This window comes from Pelodiscus sinensis, chromosome 28 (assembly GCF_052426305.1).
Source record: "Pelodiscus sinensis isolate ZL-2025 chromosome 28, ASM5242630v1, whole genome shotgun sequence".
Classification (NCBI taxonomy): domain Eukaryota; kingdom Metazoa; phylum Chordata; order Testudines; family Trionychidae; genus Pelodiscus; species Pelodiscus sinensis.
This window is the reverse complement of record NC_143079.1, coordinates 18554600-18575065: the sequence shown is the minus strand read 5'-3', so window position 1 is coordinate 18575065 and position 20466 is coordinate 18554600. Positions and strand designations below refer to the sequence as shown.

At 54.5% G+C, this 20466-nt stretch overlaps 2 protein-coding genes and 4 non-coding genes across 11 annotated transcripts in view; 2 read left to right on the top strand and 4 right to left on the bottom strand.

Annotated features, from left to right (window-relative positions):
• LOC142824070 (zinc finger protein RFP-like) overlaps nt 1–20466 on the bottom strand; it is a 246383-nt gene that overhangs the window by 37309 nt on the left and 188608 nt on the right. The gene's annotated exons all lie outside the window — the stretch shown is intronic.
• Nucleotides 1321–1429, top strand: TRNAL-CAA (transfer RNA leucine (anticodon CAA)). The gene is made up of 2 exons: nt 1321–1358; nt 1384–1429. It is a non-coding gene; the product is annotated as a tRNA-Leu (tRNA).
• TRNAV-AAC (transfer RNA valine (anticodon AAC)) lies at nt 2950–3022 on the bottom strand. Its single transcript has one exon. It is a non-coding gene; the product is annotated as a tRNA-Val (tRNA).
• On the bottom strand, nt 6517–6680 carry LOC142824078 (U1 spliceosomal RNA). The gene has a single exon (XR_012899105.1). It is a non-coding gene; the product is annotated as a U1 spliceosomal RNA (small nuclear RNA).
• On the bottom strand, nt 9901–10016 carry LOC142824080 (U5 spliceosomal RNA). Its single transcript, XR_012899107.1, has one exon. It is a non-coding gene; the product is annotated as a U5 spliceosomal RNA (small nuclear RNA).
• On the top strand, nt 13164–20182 carry LOC102458690 (E3 ubiquitin-protein ligase TRIM11-like). Of its 3 annotated transcripts, none has more exons than XM_089773787.1 (5): nt 13164–13284; nt 15521–15875; nt 17248–17343; nt 19304–19534; nt 19834–20182. In XM_089773787.1, the coding sequence occupies exons 2-5, from the start codon at nt 15615–15617 to the stop codon at nt 19858–19860; spliced, it is 615 nt and encodes a 204-aa protein (XP_089629913.1). In that variant the 5' UTR covers nt 13164–13284; nt 15521–15614; the 3' UTR covers nt 19861–20182. The 3 variants fall into 3 exon arrangements, with proteins under 3 accessions (XP_089629913.1, XP_089629914.1, XP_089629912.1); XM_089773788.1 differs by lacking the exon at nt 13164–13284 and adding an exon at nt 15191–15231; XM_089773786.1 differs by lacking the exon at nt 13164–13284 and having other exon boundaries at nt 15383–15875.

Genomic DNA, 20466 nt, shown 5'->3' with positions numbered 1-20466 from the left:
TTACATGGGGTACCAGTGGGTTGAGGGAAGGGAGGGGCTGGGGTGCCAGAGGCAGGCTCTGGCTGGGAGACTTACCTGGCTCACTCCCGGCCAGCAGCCCAGCACATTTCTCAGGCAGCTACTTCCCTGCCCCCGCACAGGCTCTCAACCGCCATTAGCCAATAAGCTGAGGGGCTGCGAAAGGCCCTTGTGATGTCACTGCCACACCCACCCCTGCCCTCCAGGGCTAATGTCCTGCCCCAGGCAGCCCCTTTGCCTGGCTGAGCTGCTCCCAGGGGTGAAAGTGACACATTTCTTACAGGGCCTGTTCTATTGGGCACCACCCCTTGGGCTGGGCAGGAGGGAGGGGGGAGGCTCAAGGCAGGAAGTTGGGGGAGGGGTTGTGATAGGACAGTACCTGTAAGAAATTAAAGTGTGGAGTGGAGTGTGGGAGGCTCAAGGTAGGTACTTGGGGAGCTTGTCAGTGGGGGGTGGGGCTCAGGGCAGGGGTGAGGATGTGGGAGGATATGGGAATCAGGGCACAGGATTAGGGATGTGGGGGGGCTTGGGGCTGGGACTGTGTGTGTGTGCTGAGGGGATCAATGGGACTAGATTCCCAGCTCCCTCTGCTCTGGGCTCCCTGAGGCCCTTTAACACACAAGAGCTTTCTCTGCAGTGCACTGAGGAGAGGAACCCCTGAACCAGTAATGCCTCTTTGCCCAGGTTGGCAGGAACAGAAGGCAGGCTGGGTGCCCAGTAACCCCAGACAGATGTGCACATCTGCATGCGAGCAGCAGCTGTTGTGGGGCTCTAGAAATCTCCCCCTAGATCTAATTCCCCACGTGCCAGGCACCAGTCAAAGCCAGGGCTCCGGTGTCTCAAGCAGAACACTGCTAGGGGCGGATACGTGTCTATTTGAGGCAGGTTCCTCACTCCCACGTCCCAGACACATACTGTGGCACAAAGACCAATGGTCCCTGCACAAAGTGTGTCCCAGAGATAAGCATTAGCCCCGGGAACAAGCATCTCCCTGCAGAAGAAACACCCCTGGTATGGAGCCAACAAGCCCAGGAGACACCCAGCTCAGGATCCCCAGGCACTGACACAGACTCTCTGGCACAGGAGAATCCCAGGCCTCAGTTCTGCCGGCCAGAGTTTTCCCCTCTTCTGTTTCTTGTCAGCTCCCTGCAAAACACCTCGCAATGTTAGATGAGGGTGAGTGGGGATAAACCCAGCTGGGCTGTAGAGCAGCTATTAGATGGGGAAAGAGAGGCGCTCCCGCCGCCTCCCCGAGCAACTCACACATGTAAGAAAACTGCCATTGAAGGTGCCTGTATGGGTGTTGGGATGGCCGAGTGGTCTAAGGCGCCAGACTCAAGGACCTGTCTTTCCCTTAGTTGGGTGTTCTGGTCTCCAAATGGAGATGTGGGTTCAAATCCCACTCCTGACACATCCTCTGTTTTATATCTAGAGAGGTGACCTCATTTCCCCATCTCTCCTGACATTGTAGGAGCCCTTGCTCCTCCCACATGCTCATGAAAGCATTTCTCTGAGGCTGCATCTACACAGCAGCGTTCCTTGGGCATAATGGTCATTATACTGCAATAACAATGGGAGCGTCTACACAGCAATTCCATTATTCCGACGTCTGTAACGCACCATCCAGACCAGTGGTCTGAGGAGCCAGGAGGTTTCCAGGCTGCAGACAGCCAAGCCCACAGGCAAAGACAAAGCAAAGTCCCAGCCACTTCCTGCTCAGCCCAGCGGTGTCTCTGTGTGGCCCCCAGACCTTTTGTTTGCCATTCCCCAGGTGCAGGGGCCCAGATTCAGCAACACTCACAGGCCCCACAGGAGGAAGCTGGTTTGCTGCTTCACCCCACGGCCCAGCAATGAGCCCCCAGACTCCCTCTGTGCTCTGGAAGCCAGGTTTGCCGTGTGAATTGTGTGGGGCAGGTAACATCAGGCCTGGGCACTGGGATTATTTACCAGTTTCCCTGGGGGCCCTGCTGTTTTCACAGCACAAATATCTTTCCCATCACCCCTTAGTCGTCCCTTTTCCCAAGCTGAGAAGAAGAAGTTCCATGAACTCCTGGGAGCTGCTGTTCCAAAGAAGAGGCATTTCCCGTGGAAAAGATGGCCAAGACCAATCCCCTACACAGAGCCCCAGAAAATACCAATGGACACTGGGCGCTTGTAAAGCTCCCTCTCGGGCAGCACTACGGAATGGATCCGGCTGGCCATCGGGCTGACTAACCCATCAACAGACGAGTTCCCGTGAGACTTCTCAGCCCAAGTGCAGAGACTGTGGAGTCTCCCACTCCCAGCCCAGGGGCAGAGGGGCAGCGCCCTGAGGAGGCGGGTCCCGAGCAGCAGAGACCTTTGAAGGGAACGGAGACGTAAGGTAAGAAGGAAGGAAAAAAAGTCACCTCTTCCCAGGTGAGATGTGCTGGGAAACTACCAGTTCTGGTGCAAGCTGAGCTCTAAGGGCTGGTTCCTCCTCCTGGTGGCTCCTTGCAGGGCCTGGGTTGAGAAGTGCCAAGGAGCCGTGTGTGGCCAGGAGAAAGGGTGCAGAAGGAATGTGGATGAAGGAGCAGGGTGGGGGAGCAGAAACAAAGCAAGCTGGGGGTGCTGGGAGAGAAGAAAGCGAGGGGAATGGGGTGGCTGGGGTCTGGGCATGAGGCAGGACATTATGTGACTTTGTGTCCACTTGCACCAAAGGTGACAGCCACAGCAGTAGCACTTCCAGGGTGGGCCCTGGACTGCGTGGCCGCAATGACCTGGTCTCAGGCAAGGCACCACTGAGAAGTCTCAGGCCCCCCCTCCACGTTCTCCTATCTCAGCCTAATCTGCTGAGTTGTCTCCCACAAGCTCCTGAAAGCCAGCACACATGCTGCCAAACCCTGCACCAGGTGGCAGGCCCTGGAACTGCCTTGTGGGCACCCAGGGGAAGTGCAATAAGAGAAGACCCTGTGTTTCTGCCTGGCTTTGAACCAGGGACCTTTTGCGTGTTAGGCAAATGTGATAACCACTACACCACAGAAACACACACAATAGTATTTTCTGCTACTGCACTTAAGCTTGGGCAAATATTTGGTTGCTAACCCTTTGGCCAACAGAGATTGCTGCAGGGCAAAGGAATTCTCTGTTGTCTATTTTGTGCTCTCAGGAAGGGACCAAACTGAAGGAGGCCGGGCCCCCACCTGGGGACTCCAACCTAGACCCTGAGACCAAGGGGTTTACAAGCCTAATAATAAAAGTTCGCTGCATTTCTTCCTCCCACAACCCTGCAGAACTTCAAAACCTACAGTCCCAGAGGAGATGTGCATGTTAGAGCCTCTGCCCACTGAGCTGTAGCCTTCTGTGCCCAGGGAGCCAGACACTGCCAGGGTGGGAAGGCAGGAGGGAAATGGGGAATGGCCGAACTTTGAGGCAATAGTGTTATCTGGGACCGTACATAAAACAGTTTACAAGTGGGTCTGAGTAGGGCACCATGGCTTGGCAGGCTGAAGCTTTGTGTAATAAACAGGGTATCCTGGGTTCAATTTCTGGAGTTGCCTTGTTGCAGCCTTTGCTCACATTTTCCTACACCCTTCTGGGACACGGAAGAGGCCTCTCCGGTCACCCATGGAACTGCTGGTTCAGGAAAAGGCTGATTGGGGAGGATTGTTGGGAAGAAGGAAACCATAGAGGAGAAGCACCTGACACCCACAGACCCTGACTCTCCATGGCTACAGGAGCTGCAGAGGTTTTACCCTCAGGCTCTCTAGGTGCTGACACCCCCAGGGAATCACAAGGGTGTGTGGTGCTGGCTCTCCTGTCCCAGCAATTGCAGTCAGAGCCCTGCCTTGCCAGGGCCAGTCACAGCAGCCTCTGCACCCGCTCCAGGCTTGTGGTTTCCTTCTTCTCAACGTTCCTCCCCAATCAGCCTTTTCCTGAAGCAGCAGTTTCATGGGTGGCCAAGGGAGGCCTCTTTTGTGTCCCAGAAGGACCTAGGAAAATGTGAGCAAAGGTTACAGCAAGGCACCACTGGGAGTTGAACCCAGGATCTCTTGTTTATGAGGCAGGTGCTTTAGCCAGCTAAACCATGGTGCCCTCCTCCAAAGATGCTTAAAAATGGCTCTTTATGTTTCCAGACAACACTTTTGACTCCCAAAGTGCAGCCATTCCCCACTTCCCTCCAGTCTTCCAGCTCTGGCGGTGTCTGGCCCCCTGGGCACAGAAAGCTACAGCTCAGTGGGCAGGGGGCTTTGGCTTCCTTGCCCATGGGATGCTTGGCAGGAAGGGCTGCTCAGCACGGACGGGGTTCACCTGTGGAGGAAGGGAAGGGTATTTGGGTGCAGACTGGCTAACCTAGTGAGGAGGCTTTAAACTAGGTTTGATGGGGGCAGGTGCCCAAAGCCCACAGGTAAGTGAACAACATGGACACCTGGGAGATGGGCCAGAAATGGGAGAGAGCAGGGGCTGTAACAGCAGAGATAAAGGAGGGACAAGGGACCACTGGGAAGCAAAATCTAATGTGTGTCTTAGATGCTGGTACAGACACACGGGAACTATGGGTAATGAGCAGGAAGAAGTTGGTATCACTGGGACTTGGTGGGTTAATATACTTTACTGGAATATTGGGACAGAAGGGTAGAGCTCACTCAGGAAGGATTGGCAGGGAAAAAGGGAGGAGGAGTTTACTTATCTATGAAACATGCGAACACTTGGCCTGAGGCGGAGATGGACACAGGAGCAGACTTTTCAGGAGTCTCTGGGTTAGGTTAAAGGGGTAAAACCCCAGGGTGATCGCCATTTTTGCTATCGGGGCTTTTTTGCGGAAAACAAATCTCTGCTGACTACATTGGCCCTTTTGCGCAAAAGTTTTTCGGAAAAAGACTTTTGCCCGAAAGGGAGCAGCATAGTATTTCCGCAAAGACACTGACAATCTTACATGAGATCGTCAGTGCTTTTGTGGAAATTCAAGCGGCCAGTGTAGACAGCTGGCAAGTTTTTTCGGAAAAGTGGCTGATTTTCCGGAAAAACTGGCCAGTCTAGACACAGCCCCAGTAATCTGTTTCCCAGCAGTCGCTGAGTTGGGGCCTAGGCCGGAGGATGTTGCAAAGGCCGAGATACTGAGGCAGTGTGATGAAATGCATCCCCCCACCCCCCGCATACTCAAGGAGCTGACTGGGGTGACATCTGAGACATGGAGGATTATTTCAGAAAACTCGCGGCAGGTGGGAGAGATTCCCGAAGAGGGGGAAGGGGCAACCTATCAAAAGGGTATATCTGCTGTCTTCAGAAAAGCTGTGGGTACCGTCTCACGTGACTTGCGCACGAACGCGCTCGCTAGCCAAACGCAAGCTAGACGGAGCTACCATCAGGGGGCTGCTAAAGGGTCAGAGATACCGTTCCTGGGGAATTGTTATCGCCGTAGTGCCCAGCCTCGCTGGAAGGGCGTAACGAGCGGGGGTCCGGCAGGGATTCCTTGTGGGCCTGGTTCCCTTCCTCGGCCATTCGGATGGGCGGCGTAGAGAGTACGCTTATCAAGACTGCGGAGGACCCCGAGCTGGGAGGGGTTGCAGGTGCTGTGGAGGACGGGATCCTCGCAATTCAAAATGATCTGGACAAAGCGGAGAAATGGTTTGGAGAGACTACGATGAAGTTCAATAAGGCCAAATGCAAAGTACTCCGCTTAAGAACGATCAATCCGTTGCTTGCGCCTGCGTGCACGGTGGCAGAGAGAGAGAGAGAGAGAGAGAGAGAGAGAATGGGAAACGGCTGTCTAAGAAGGAATACTGTGGACAAGAATCGGCGCAGCAGGGGAGAGGGCCAGGGAGAGGCTGGCTGTCACAGCGGACCACGAGGTAAACGGGAGTCGAGAGCGGTAAACGGGTTGCCAGAGCAACGAACATCGTTCTGGGGCGCGTTAGGGGAAGCAGCAGCATCGTGCGCAAGACAGGAAAAGTAATTCTTCCGCTCTACACGGTGAGGATTAGGCCTAGCTGGAGCATCGTGCCCTGTGGGCGGGAAGGGAGGCAGACTCATACAAATCGGAGACAGGGAATGCAGAAAAATGCAAGAGAAACTGTACGGGGTGTAGAAGATTTGAAGGGAGTCTGCTAGAGGGGAGCTGCTAAGAGTTTTCAGGGCCATAAAAAGCTGCTAGGCAGAGAAGGGAGAACTTCTGGTTCTTCTGAAGCTTGGGGTGGTGAGGTGCAGGACGAGAAGCAAGGGGCTGGGGCTGGGGCTGGAGCGAGGGCCGGCAGGCCATCAGGGGAAACTTCCTGTAAGGCGAGCAGGGTGGCTGAAGAGGAGCATCAATGGCCTAGGAAAGCGATATGCTTCCCAGGAGATGGCAGAAGAAGCAGAAAAAAGAGCCCCCCCACGGGCCAGGCCAAGCCAAGCCAGAGCACAGAACAGGGACCAAGCAGAGAAAAACACAGAAAACTAGCAATGCTCACCACAGAGAGAAAAAAGAGCAAGAACAGGAGCAATAATGTCCCCTCTCCGTTTGCCTTGGTCATCTGTCAGTCTATTGTTCACAGCGAGTGCCAGGGGAAAGCACGAACGCAGTCCCCCACTACCACAAATTATGCAGTCAAGTTTCCCGCATTTGGGGAAATTGCAGGGATCAGCACACCCACAGTGCAATGGATGAGCCTCAACCTGGAAAAACCACCTTTGTGATCATGGTATTTCCCCTGCCAGGTAAGTATGAGTTCCATCTGTGCAACCACCGCCTGCCCCCCACCGCCCAAACCCTTTCACATCACGGTGGACGCCTCCTCGCGCACCCGCACCGCCGCTCCCCAAACACTCCCCTACCGCCTACACCCGCCCTCAAGCCGCCCCCGACACTGACACCGAGCCCTGCGTGCCCAAGGCAGGCCTTGCTTGCGAGCCCGCTCCCACTCCCACAAGCCTCCGCTCGCGTCCACATCTGCATACATGCTCACGCCGCTCCGCCTCTCTGCCCGGGACACGCCCCCGCCTGCCTGTCTGCCCGGGCCTGGAGCTCTCTCCCGTCTCCCGCCTGAGCCCCGCTTCGGCGGCAAGGAGTCCGGTGGCGCTGCTGCACCCCAACTCCCGACCCCACCAGCGCCTCTCCCCGGCTGCGGCCCGAACACCCAGCAGGGGCTGGCTCGGGCAGGAGCTGCCACTCGGGAGGCACCGGGTCCGTGTGGCTTCCGTTCTTGCCCCGACACCCCCGGCCCAGCCGGGCCCGTCGCCCTCCGGAGCCGGGTGCATCTGGGCTGTGTCTACACTGGCCACTTATTCCGGAAAATCAGCCGCTTTTCTGGAATAACTTGCCAGCTGTCTACACTGGCCCCTTGAATTTCCGGAAAAGCACTGATGATCTACTGTAAGAAATCAGCCGCTTTACCGGAAATACTATGCTGCTCCCGTTCGGGCAAAAGTCCTTTTTCCGGAAAACTGTTCCGGAAAAGGGCCAGTGTAGACAGTACAGTAGTGTTTTCCGCAAAAAAGCCCCGATCGTGAAAATTGGCCACGGATGCTTTTCCGGAAAAAGTGCTTTTCCAGAAAAGCATCCTGCCAATGTAGACGCGCTTTTTCTGGAAATACTTATAACGGAAAACTGTTCCGTTTGAAGCATTTCTGGAAAATCATGCCAGTGTAGACGTAGCCCCGGAGCACACTAAGGGGGCAAGAAGGAAGCGGGTGTGGGGTGGGGGGGAGAAGGCAGGAGCCCTCCGTGGAGGCACAGGAATCTTTCCCCCTCACACTAGGAGAAGCATCCGCCCTTTCCGCTCCCCTTCCCCTCCCCCTCCCGCACACACACACGCCCCACTCCTCCAGCCCTCCTGGCTAACCCTGGGTACATAACCCTGGGTACATCACCCCGGCTCTCCTGGGCCTCCCTTCTCCCTTTGGCAAAATGGGGCCAATGAGGCTTCCCTCCCTGCCAGCAGGGGCGGATGAGAGTTTTGCGGGGCCCAGGGCTGCACGATATCACGGGGCCTCCCCTTCGGAGAAAAAATAGAAAAAAGGGGTCGTCCCACCCCCGTGCCCACTCCTCCAGTAGCCCCACACTGATCATGTGAGCTACCTCTCCTCATCCCCTCTCCTAACACCTCCCTCTACACACCTGCCCTGCCTCTCTCCTCTGGTGCTGGTCCCTCCCCTGCAGAGCTGTGTCTAGACTGGCCAGTTTTTCTGGAAAATCAGACGCTTTTCTGGAAAAACTTGCCAGCTGTCTATACTGGCCGCTTGAAATTCCGCAAAAGCACTGACTTCCTATTGTAAGAAATCAGTGCTTTTTGCGGAAATACTATGCTGCTCTCGTTTGGGCAAAAGTCTCTTTTGCGCAAAAGGGCCAGTGTAGACAGCGGAGGTTTGTTTTGTTTTGTGCAAAAGCACGTCTAGATTGGCCACAGATGCTTTTCCACAAAAAGTGCTTTTACAGAAAAGCGTCTGTGCCAATCTAGACGCTCTGTTCCGAAAATGCTTTTAAAGGAAAACTTTTCGGTTAAAAGCATTTCCAGAAAATCATGCCAATCTAAACGCAGCCTGGGTGTAAAGCGTCAAATTTAAGCATGAATGACAATTCAGAGGTTTCTCTTTCAAGTCTGGTGGTAAAATGGCTTTGAAGGGCTGTGTCTAGACTGGCAAGTTTTTCCGCAAAATCAGATGATTTTGTGGAAAAACTTGCCAGCTGTCTACACTGGCCTCTTGAATTTCCGCAAGAACACTGACGATCTCATATAAGATCGTCAGTGTTCTTGCAGAAATACTGTGCTGCTCCCGTTCGGGCAAAAGCCCTCTTGCACAAATCATTTGCGCAAGAGGGCCAGTGTAAACAGCACAGTACTGTTTTCCGCAAAAAAGCCCCAGTCGCGAAAATGGCAATCGGGGCTTTTTTGTGGAAAACCGCGTCTAGATTGCCACGGACGCTTTTCTGCAAAAAGAGCTTTTGCGGAAAAGCATCCTGCCAATCTAGATGTGCTTTTCCGAAAATGCTTTTAAAGGAAAACTTTTCCGTTAAAAGCATTTTCGGAAAATCATGCCAGCGTAGACGTAGTCAAGCAGAATGCAGGTGATCAGTCATTGAGACAATGCCATTACTGGTTGAAATGGCAAGACACTGTTTTTCTTTGTGATACTGTCTGATATCCCTTTTGTGTGCATTGATTCTTTGGCGAAGCATCTGAGACATTTGTCCAGTTAACTACATTATCTTTCCCATTGCAAAGATAGCTTCCCCAATTATCACCTCTAATATCATTAGCTCACAGACATTTACTTCCCCCGTCCCATCTCTCCTCTGTTCTGAAATTTTATTTGTCTTTTTTATAGGTGTTCACTTTTTTTGATTGTATCCCTTGGCTACGTCTAGACTGGCATGATTTTCCACAAATGCTTTTAACGGAAGGCTGTGTCTAGACTGGCCAGTTTTTCTGGAAAATCAGCCACTTTTCCAGAAAAACTTGCCAGCTGTCTACACTGGCAGCTTAAATTTAGGCAAAAGCACTGACGATCTCGCGTAAGATTGTCAGTGTTCTGGAGGAAATACTATGCTGCGCCGGTTCGGGCAAAAGTCCTTTTGCGCAAAACTTTTGAGCAAAAGGGCCAGTGTAGACAGCTCAGATTTGTTTTCCCCAAAAAGCCCCGATCGCGAAAATGGCGATCAGGGCTTTTTTGCGGAAAAGCGTGTCTAGATTGGCACGGACGATTTTCCGCCAAAAGTTCTTTTCCACCAAAAGCATTCTGGAAAATCATGCCAGTCTAGACATAGCCCCTCTTGTTAGCACTACATAGTTCTATTTTTTGTTTTAGCTGGACTAGACTAACACAACAGCTACTATTATAAAAGGTAGCACACCATAAGGTACAACAACATTTTCAAATAAACACAGGCACCTACAGGCCTCACTATAAAAACTAATAGTTCAGTTCTGTTTTTTTACACCATTGGGTAGCTTCACTGGAGTGAAGCCTCAAAAAATTGAGTACAAACTCATAAATGTTCCACTCCATGGAAATCTTTAGTAAAAGGCAAAAGATTTATACAATCTGAAGAGAAACCAGAGTATACTGCAGTTGCTGCAGAGGCGCTGCCAGAAAAACGGCGTCTGTTTCTCAACTCACGGTGGCTACACCGGACCGTCTGCAAATCCCCACCCCTTCTGCAGCCTGTTGCTCTGCCCGCTGATACCCCGAGTTTTGTGTGGGAGCCAAGGGCTTTAGGAGCAAACTCTGCCCCATGGACGTGGGTGGCGAATCACTGTGCACAATGCATCGTGGGTATGTAAATGAGCACCCCTGGGTACACCCGAGTGCGAGGAGGAGCCCAGATCTCCGAGCTGCCACTGCATCCCCTAGCTCACTGCCGCGGGCCGGGCTGGGCAGCTGCTGCCGGTCCCACCGCTGTTCCGGGCGCAGGCCGCATTCTGGTTCCCCGCGGGCCCTCGGGCTGGTAGCTTGGGGGTGCCGGGCTCCGCGCTTCCCTCGGGAGGGGCAGGCGGGCTTGGGGCTCTGGTCGCTGCCGCGTGTAAGGGCCGGGGCACGAGCCGCTGAACTGCCCTGGGGGAGGATGGGTCAGCCACCGAGCCTTCAGAGGATCCAGCCCACCCCGTGACAGCAAAGTCGGTGGCTTGTCCCCAGCCTCCAACGCTGCAGCTTGCACCTGCGGCCCTTCTTGGTAGCCCACCCGCTGTGATCGAGCCAGACCCCGGGACACCCGAGTGCGATTCTCCCGTCTGGGCTGGCTGGTGCTGCCCCCGGTTTGCTTGCGCTGTTTAAACACCTCAGTCTCCGCCCCTAGGAGCTTCCACTCCCTAAAGGAGCCAGGTTGGTTCCAACCTTCTCAGGAACGTTCACAGCGCGGAACAGAACAGGAACAGCCATGCAGGTGACGAAACCCTGGCACGGGGTCTAGCGCAGGGTTTGTAACCCCCTCGTCTGGGAGTGTCACTGGAACAATTCTTTGACATGCTGTGCTTCTATTGCATTATCTACACAACGAGTTTTCTCAGCAAAAAAAGGTGCTAATTAGGGTCTCATTTGCATGAGTCATGATCTTATTTGCATATTTTCTGGCAAACTGATTTTGCGCTGGGGTTGTTGTGCAAAAACAAGCAGTATGGAAGTTTTCTTTTTGCACAAAACCCCCTTTTTCTGAAAGATCAATATACCTCTTTTGGGGGGAGCATAAGAATCTTTTGGGAAAAGGGGGTTTTGTGCCAAAAAAGTGTTCACACTGTTTGTTTTTGCACAAAAATCCCATTGGCAGAAAATATGCAAATAAGATGGTGACTCATGCAATTGAGTCCCTCATTAACATATTTTGAAGTAGGAATAAGAGCCTCCGGAAAAGGGCACTTTTTCCGGAGGATCGGGGCCAGTCTAGACGCTCTTTTCCGGCTTTTTTAAAAGCCGGAAAAAAGCGGCGGACATTTTTATTTAAATGCCGCGGGGGATATTTAAATCCCCCGCGGATTTCCCTACGACGACTCGTGAAATTTACATGCCCCTTCCGGAAGAGGGGCCAGTGTAGACGTAGCCCTAGTGTAGATGTAGCCTCTGTGGCTACGTCTAGATTGGCATGTTTTTCCACAAGTGATTTTAAGGAAAAGTTTTTCCGTTAAAAGCATTTGCGGAAAAGATCATCTAGATTGGCACGGACGCTTTTGTGCAAAAGCACCTTTTGCAGAAAAGTGTCCGTGCCAATCTAGATGCGGTTTTGCACAAGAAAGACCCGATCGCCATTTTCGCCATCGGGGCTCTTTTGCACAAAACAGTCCTGAGCTGTCTACACTGGCCCTCTTGTGCAAATACATTTGCGCAAGAGGGCTTTTTCCCCAACGGAAACAGCATAGTATTTGCGCAAGAACACTGACAATCTTACATTAGATCCTCAGTGTTCTTGCGCAAATTCAAGTGGCCAGTGTAGACAGCTGGCAAGTTTTTCTGCAAAAGTGGCCGCTTTTGCGGAAAAACTTGCCAGTCTAGACATAGCCAGTGAGTTACCAGCAGTGGGGCTGTTAGTGTCAGCATCTAATTAATTGCACCATTAGGCCATGTCTTCACTCAGGTGGAGATGGCTGCTGCAATCCATCTTCCACACTTGATTTAGCAAGTCTAGCTAAGCCTCATGAAACCAAACCCCTAGGACACCTCCTGCTCTTTGCTACTATCCTACTCCCACTGTGAGAGCACCACCAAACTCAGCTGAAGGTAAAACCAACTCCAGATGCATGTTGAAGAATGGTGGGAAGAAAAGACACATTGACCTGGCAACAAGGCATCATCATGAATTGAACCGAGGATCTCCTACTTACAAAGCAGGTTCTTTAGCCAACTAAGCCATAGCGCCCACCTCGAAAAGAGCTCTAAAACTGTTCTACTTTATGGTCCCAGACACCCCTTCCCATTCCAAAGTGCAGCCGCAAAGTGAATCTCTTTTCAGCTGGAGTTGAATCAGCAACATAAGGGCACTTGCCGAGCACGCGCTACAGGTCTCTGCTCTGCCAGCTGAGCTATGGAACGTGGCTGGGGCAGGCTGCTTTGTCCAGGTGGCCCTTGGACGAGTGCCAGGGCAAGAGCCCCCGGAAGGGGCCGGCCTCCCAGGGGCGGGGCAGGAGAATCCAGCAGCACAGGGGTGTCACAGGCGCTTCACCCGCAGAAGGACCCTTGAGTGATCCAGACAGAAACGCCGCGTCTCGCTCCCTGCAGCTCCCCTTGCTGCCCTGGCAGGCGCTGCCCCTTCTCCCACCGGCCTGGGCCTGGCCTCCCTCCCCCGCCCGGCACCACAGAAAGCCCCTTGGCATGAGCCTGGGCAAGCCAGAGGCCTCAGGCCTGTCCCCTCTGAGGGGCTTGTGCCTCAGCCTCCTCTGCCCTTGGTGCCGGCTCTCCCGGCTGCCCCTGAGCGCTGCTGGCCAAAGGGGGCAGCAAGGCAGGAGAGGGGGGAGGAGCAAGTCCCGCTGAGGCCGACAGCTCGGGCTCAAGCCTGGCACAGGGAGCTCCAGACACCAGACAAGCTACCCTGGAGCATAAGACTCTGTTGGCTGCTCCCCTCCTCCACCTGGCCTTGAAGAGGAGCCGGCCCCAAACCCTCTTATCAGTGTGAGCTCTGGGGGAGGGAAGGACGAGCCAGGGCAGAAAGAACTTTCTCTCTCCCAGGCTTAGACACTGGGGGTGGGGTAGGGAGGGAGGGGGATGGCGGTGGGGGGAGGGTTAAGCACAAACTGAGGAATGTGCAGTTCCCTGGCACAGGCTGGTGCTACAGGACACAGGAGGGGCCTCTGTTCCCTTGGGCCAGGCAGGAGCACACCGTGTGCGTGTCCGGCTGCTGCGTTCACTGTGAGTAACTCTCCTTCCCTTCCCTGGGCCAGTAAATCGCTGGTGACGGTGCCATAGGACTGGCTGCAGGCGCTGGGTTTGCTTTCAGCCGGGAGGTGCCAGTGACTTGGGGCAAATGCTTCTTTGGGACGGGCAGAAAACAGTGTTGGGGGGCTTGGGGAGGGAGCCGGTGTCTGTCACTCAGGGTGTCCTGCTGGGGTGGGGAGGCAGGGTTCCCTCAAATTTGTTTCCATGTGTGGGATAAATGCTGTTGTGTGCACCAAGGCAGGTGCAGATGTGCACCACCCATAGAAACACAGGCTGCCTGCTGTGGGGGCTCTGCTAATCAGCTGGGCAACACCTGAATCTCTCCTGGGTGGCTGCCCAAGCGCTCAGCTTACAGGGAACACTGGTGGGGGGCCAATGAGCAGCCCCAGCCCATGTCTCCACCCCCACCCAGGGGAGAGTGAGAGTCTGAGGCTCCCCACAACTGCCCTTGTGGTTCTTACCCCATTCACATCACAGTAAGAGCTGTCTGGGCAGCGGGGGATCCATGGACCCTCCATCTGCCCTGGGCAGGGGCTGCTACAGCCGGTCCATTGGGCAGGGGCAGGTTTTGAGGCCCGCCCCTTCCAGGTGGATGGTCCTGTGATGGCCCCGGCTGCATTGGCACCCCAGGGCTTCTCCTCTCTGGGCAGGGTGGGGGGGCAGAGCCCAGGGGGAATGGGGAGGGGCAGGGGCATCTGGGGAGAAAGAGGCCAGGCCAGACCTGTCCACATTCAGCAGTGGGGGGGGGGGCTTTGGCCTCCTCTCTGGGGCCCCCGAGGGGGATGGGCAAAGGCAGAGGTCGCTCCTTGTGACAGGCGTATCCCATATCCGTGGGAACACTGCACCCGGACTACACCTAGGGACTGGTGACAGGTGTGGGGGGCGGGGGGGCGGCAGCAGCACATGGGGCTGGGAGTGGGAAGGTCCCAGCCACCAGGACCATCAGCCCTGGAGGAAAAGCTGGAGAGAGGCAGGAGGGGAACTGACAGACCCCGCCCCCATCCCAGCCTGTGTCCCTGGGCCAGTGGGAGGGGCCGCACTGCGGGGGGCGGGGGGGGGAATGTCCCGGTTCCTATCGCACTGCCCAGGGGCTGCGGGGCGGGAACAGGAGAAGCAGCAAAGGGGGGGGGGGGGCAGGTGCGACCCCAGCCCCCAGCAGCAACGGGCGCGACAGAGAATCACCGGGGGGGGGGGGGGGGCGGTTCCTAAAGCCCGGGGGCGGGTCAATCCGACTCCACAAGAACTCAGGGGAGCTGGAGCCATCGCCCCGCAGCCCCATGGGGGGGAAGCCGGGGCGTGGGGGGGATGCTAGGGGGAGCCAGGGTATGAAGGGGCGGGGCTGGGGGAGCCTGGGGGGCAGGGCTGTGGCCTTTGGGATCCTGGGGAGGGGGGGAATAATTCTGAGTTGGGGGGAGCAGCGAAGCCCCCGCCCGCATCTCGGCTCCTCCGCGCGGGTAATGGGGGGGGCGGGGAGCGGGCGCCGGAGAGTGACTCGCCCCCCCGCTTTTCAAACCCGCATTTTGCACAGACACGCCCCGTTTATAACGAGCCTCGTGTGCTCGCTGCAGCCCCGCCCCGCCCCGCCCCCCTGCTGCTGCTGCGCGTCCGGCAATTGCCCCCCCCCCCCCCCCGTCTGCGGCCCGGCCCGGCGGCGGAATCAACCTCTGGCCGGGAGCCCCGCTCGACACTGGCACGTGGCCAAGAAGATCCCGGTCTGCCCTAAGCCTTCTGCGCATGCGCGGTCTCCTCGGGCCCCTCCGTTCCGTGCGTCCGGGGCCGGGCTTTCGAGCTTCCCCGCCCTGCTCAGGCCCCGCCTACCCAGTGGGGCCCGCAGCAGGGAGTCCCCGCGATGCTTCTGGGGAGCGGAGTGAGGTGAGGAAGCTGAGGGGCCCGGCTTGCCTGTGGAGCGGCCGCTGCTGGGTGCGCCTGTTCCCGGCGGGGGGGTTGTGGGGCAGGCTCTCTGGGGGGAGGGGGGGCTGCAGCTCGGCTTGTGGGAGCTGATGCGGGCCACAGAGCTGTGAGGGGGCTGCAGAGTGCGGGGGCGGGATTTGAACACAGGATGAGGAGGGGCTCTGCCGTGAATGGCTCAGAGACTTGATTCTGTCTGGGGCAGGTGGCTGAGGGGCCCAATGGAGGCCCTGGCGGGGGCAGGGGGTGAGTAAAGCTTTGGGGGGGGGGTTGGTTTTTCATTTGACTTTTTTATCATCAGTGTTGGTGCCTCACGGACACACGCTCTGGACCTGCCCCTACATTGATAAGCTCGGGAAGCTGAACTCTCCCTGATCTCCAGCCCAGCGGCAGCCATGGCTGCAGAGAGCCCCGTGGAAAGTGTCCGGGAGGAAGCGCCGCGTCCCGTCTGTCTGGAGGATTTCACAGCCCCTGTCGCTCTGCAGTGTGGGCACAATTCCTGCCAGGCCCCCCTCAGCCCTCAGTGCAGAGACAATGAGCAGCAGGGACCCCTCCAGTCTAACAGGGGGCTGGCAAACGTGATCGAACTAGCCAAGCGGCTGAGTTTCCAGGCTCCCACGGTGCTGCCCATAAAGGAAGGTGCCCAGGAGTACAAGGTACAGAGTTGCTGTCCAGTGTGATGGGAAATAAGGTTGGGTTTTAATTACAGGCTAATTTCACCGACTGTCCCCTGGCACAGGCGTGACACTGCTCTGTAAAGCCTTCATGGTACAATAAAAATGAAATGTTCTCACTGTGTGGCAACTTATATCAAGTCTTTACAGAGACCCAATGTGGGAAACAATTCTCTGAGTCTCTGAATCGTGAGACCCAGCCTCTGGTGACTGGAAGGGTTTTTGTACGAGGGAAGATGTTAACAATCAGAGAGGTTTAGATCACAGGAGCTGCTGGTCAGTCTATGGGAGTGAGCTGCCTTGGGACTGGAGAAGAGGCGTTTACAAGCAGTTACTAATTGGATGAGGAGCAGCAGTAAACATTTGTCATTTGCCTTGTAGACCTGCAGTGGCATCTAGGTCCTGCACATCACCCATCAAGTGACAATCCCTGCCCTGAGCAGGTCACAGTCTCGTTAGACAAACAGTAGGAAGGGAAAGTGGAGCAGCAAGTTGCTCATGATCACCAAGCCCATCAGTGACAGAGTTTAGCCCGAACACTGGTCTCTCCAGGCTCAGTCCATGGCTACACTAACCACCAGGCTACACTTCCTCTGCCTCTGAGCATCAGTGAATAGTGATGAAGTGTGACCCTTAGAAGGGAAAGATGCCTGGCTAGAGGCCGCATGCCCAGCAGGGAGAGGAGGTTTCTCACTGGGATGCTGAACTCCTGAGCTGCTCCATGAGGGTTTAAACTGGGATGCTGCAGCCAGTGCTAGAGGAGGTCACTGGGCTGGACAGCAGGGCTCCAGGCAGTGCAGGTCCATGCCAGGCACCACTGGGATTTGACTGGGTTGTAGCAAGAGTTCAATCTGATTAACTGATGAGATAATGCTTATCGGTGCCAGTTACCAGATAAACTCCCTACCGTCCCTGGCAGCTAACGTTAGTCTGCAGCTGCTGAGAGTCCCCGTTGGCTGGCAGCCCTTGAGGCCACCCCTGGCAGACCTCACGAGAGATCCCCGACCGTAGGAGAGCCCACGTCTGCTACTGGCCCTGACTGACAGCAGGTTAAAAAGACTGTAACTGATTAAATTGTAATCGGTTACATGATTGATATTTTAACCCTTTTTTCCTCCCTAATGCCCACTTGCGTCATTCTTTACAAAGGTGCCACCACCAATCTGTCCCCCACCCTCACAAGCATCCTTCTGCATCTGCTGTCTCTTTTTCAATGGACAAAGCCACGTCCAGGACTTGTTGCCTACCAGAGAGGAACTGAGCTCCACAAAACTGGGTCTGTGCTGCTTAAAGGCAGACAAATGGGCTCCCAGAATCTCATGGGGTTTGCCCTGGTGCTTATTTCTGTTTTCAGGAAAAATTGGAGGCCCACTTGAAGAGTCTGAGGGAAGAGAGAGAAAAGCTGCTGGGATGGAAAGTGACAGCAGAGGGGAAAAGCCAGGAGTATCTGGTAAGTGCCTGTGGCTATGGATCGGCAGGGACTGGCAATAGGAGGGCTGTGTAACGAAGCCAACTCCTGTGTGGCCCTAGAATCAGAGAGGTGGAAGATACCTCAGGAGATCATCAAGTTCAGCCTCCCACCCAAGGCAGGACCAATGCCAAGTAAATCAACTAAGCCAGGGCTTTGTCAAGCCAAGACTTAAAAACCTCTAGGGACTGAGATTCCACCACCTCCCTAGGTAACCCATCCCAGTGCTTCACCATCCTCCTAGTGAAATAGTTTTTCCTAATATCCGACATAGACCTCCCCCACTGTAGCTTAAGACCATTGCTCCTGGTTGTGCCATCCATCACTACTGAGAACAGCCTCTCTTCATCCTCTTTGGAACCTCCCTTCAGGAAGTTGAAGGCTGCTATAAAATCCCCCCTCACTCTTCTGCAGACTGAACAAACCCAAATCCTTCAGTCTTTCCTCATAGGTCATGTGCTCCATCCCCCTCATCATTTTGGTTGCCCTCTCCAATGTGTCCACATTCTTTCTATAGTGGAAGGCCCAGACCTGAACACAATACTCCAGACGTGGCCTCACCAGAGCCAAATAAATGGGAATAGTTACTTGTCTAGATCTGCTGGCAATGCTCTTCCTAATATAATCTAATATGCTATTAGCTTTCCTTGTTGCACAAGCTCACTGTTGACTCATATCCAGCTTCTTAACCACTGTAATCACCTGGTCCTTTTCTACAGAACTGCTACTTAGCCATTCGGTCCCCAGCCTGTAACAATGCTTGGGATTCTTCCCTCCCAAGTGTAGGACTCTACACTTGTTCTTGTTGAACCTTCTCACATTTCTTTTGGCCCAATCTCCTAATCTGTCTAGGTCACTCTGTATCCTATCTCTGCCCTCCAGCATATCTACCTTCTTCCTATCTTAGTGTCATCTGCAGATTTGCTGAGAGTGCAATCCATCCCCCCGTTCAGGTCATTAATAAAGATGTTGAATAAAACCGGCCCTAGAACCGATCCTTGAAGCACTCTGCTAGAAACTGACTGCCAACCTGACATCGAGCCGTTGATGACTACCCGTTTGGCTTGAGAGTTTAGCCAGCTTTCTATCTGCCTTCCAGTCCATTTATTCCATCCATACTCCCTTAACTTGTTGGCAAGAATATTGTGGAATATTTTATCAAAAGCTTTGTTAAAGTCAAGGCATATCACATCCACTGACTTTTCCTTTGTGAGTTTCGGCTTGTTTATGTTTCTTATGAACATGGATTGCTAGGTTAGATCAATGCGTAGACAGGCCCTGAGCTTCCAAGTCAGAGGATGAGATAATGTCCAGTTCTTGTGACTTTCAGATCCCTTGGGGAGGATTTCTGGAAATGTCCCTGTTAAGGACTATCTGCTGAGTCTACTCACTTTGTTTCATTTTCCTTCCTGGGTTTCTCTGAGTCCTGCTGAGTCCTGCCTCCTCCTTCTCTGGGTCTGGATCTCTAGTGCCCATAAATAACAGAAGATGCTGCCCATGGCAGACATGGGAACATCTCTTTCAGAGGGATCAAGTATCAGAGGGGTAGCCGTGTTAGTCTGAATCTGCAAAAGTGACGAGGAGTCCTGTGGCACCTTATAGACTAACTGGAGTGTAGGAGCATAAGCTTTCGTGGGCAAAGACCCACTTCGTCAGATGCGTGAGACGAAGACATGCATCTGACGAAGTGGGTCTTTGCCCACGAAAGCTTATGCTCCTACACTTCAGTTAGTCTATAAGGTGCCACAGGACTCCTCGTCGCTTTTTCAGAGGGATGTAGGCCAAAGGAGATGCCTCTGCCTAATACCCACAGAATAGAGTCAAATGTCATACATTTTAGGGTTTTCCAAGAAGTTGTCCTTGCTGTGCACTTATCTCCCCATGAAAGGGCTCTGGGCTCCATCCATGTCCCTTGATCAGCCCTTTCCCTGTTTTCACACAGAAACAGACACAAGCCAAGAGGCAGAAGATTTTGGCCGAGTTTCAGCAGCTGCAGCAGTTCCTGGAGGAACAAGAGCGACTCCTGCTGGCCCAGCTGGAGAAGCTGGACAAGGAGATTGGAAGGCTCCAGACTGACACTGTCAGGAAACTCTCTGCGCAGATTTCCTGTCTCAGCGAGCAGATCGGGGAGCTGGAGGGGACGTGTCAGAAGCCGGCGAGTGAATTGCTGCAGGTGAGACTGAGGGAGAAACATCCCAGCTCCCCACACAAGGACGAGAGGCTCCTGAATAAAAAGTGCTGGGGTCCAGCCGTCAGATCTGGGTGTAAGTTGTTGTGTGCATTGCTGCCATGCGAGTGACTTGTGCTTTGCAGAGTCACAGGCACAGACCTATTAGAGATGGCAAAGCCCCATGAGCTCACGGAATCTATGGCCCTGGGGCCAGGTCAGGGCGTCTTTTCCCCATATTTGCAAAATGCCTTTGCTGTGTGTGTCCAGTGCAGCTGAGATTCTTTTCTGTCTCTTTTCTCTAGGATGTAAGAAACAGCTTGAGCAGGTAGGTGGCTCGCACTCCTGTCATACTGCACAGCGCAGGGAAAGAGCTTGGAGCTGATGTTGGCACCACATCTCCCCAGGGCCCTACAGCCAGATGTTGGATAGAAATGTCTCTGACTCACTTAATTGTGAGGGTCGCACCCTTGCACAGCAGACTCTGGAATTCCCCATTCAGGGGCACAGTCTGACTTCAGATATTTCCTAGAGCTGTCACCTCCCTGGGGACTGGCTGCCTCAGGACTGTGGGGCTGGAATATGGGTCTGTCACTGCTGGGCACTGGGCACATTTAGACCAGGGCAGCAGGGACCCAGAGTTTGTCCTACCTGGGGGCTGTTGAGAGACCTGTGTGGAAGGAGCTGGGGAAGGGGGAGCTGGTGTCTCAGTCTGGTTCCTAGTGGGCAGATTCCTGTAGCCCTTCACCTGGGAACATCCTGTCCCTCAGTGCCTGGAGGCCAAAGGGTAAAGTAGCCATTGAAACTCAATCCCACTTTTGTCCCCAGCTGGTCTCTCCGGGCCAGAGGTGAAGAACAGCAGTGGGACCTTTCAGGGGAAGGTTGCACAGCCATGGGCTGTGTTGCCCCTGCTCTGAGGCTGGGGGAATTCAAGGAGT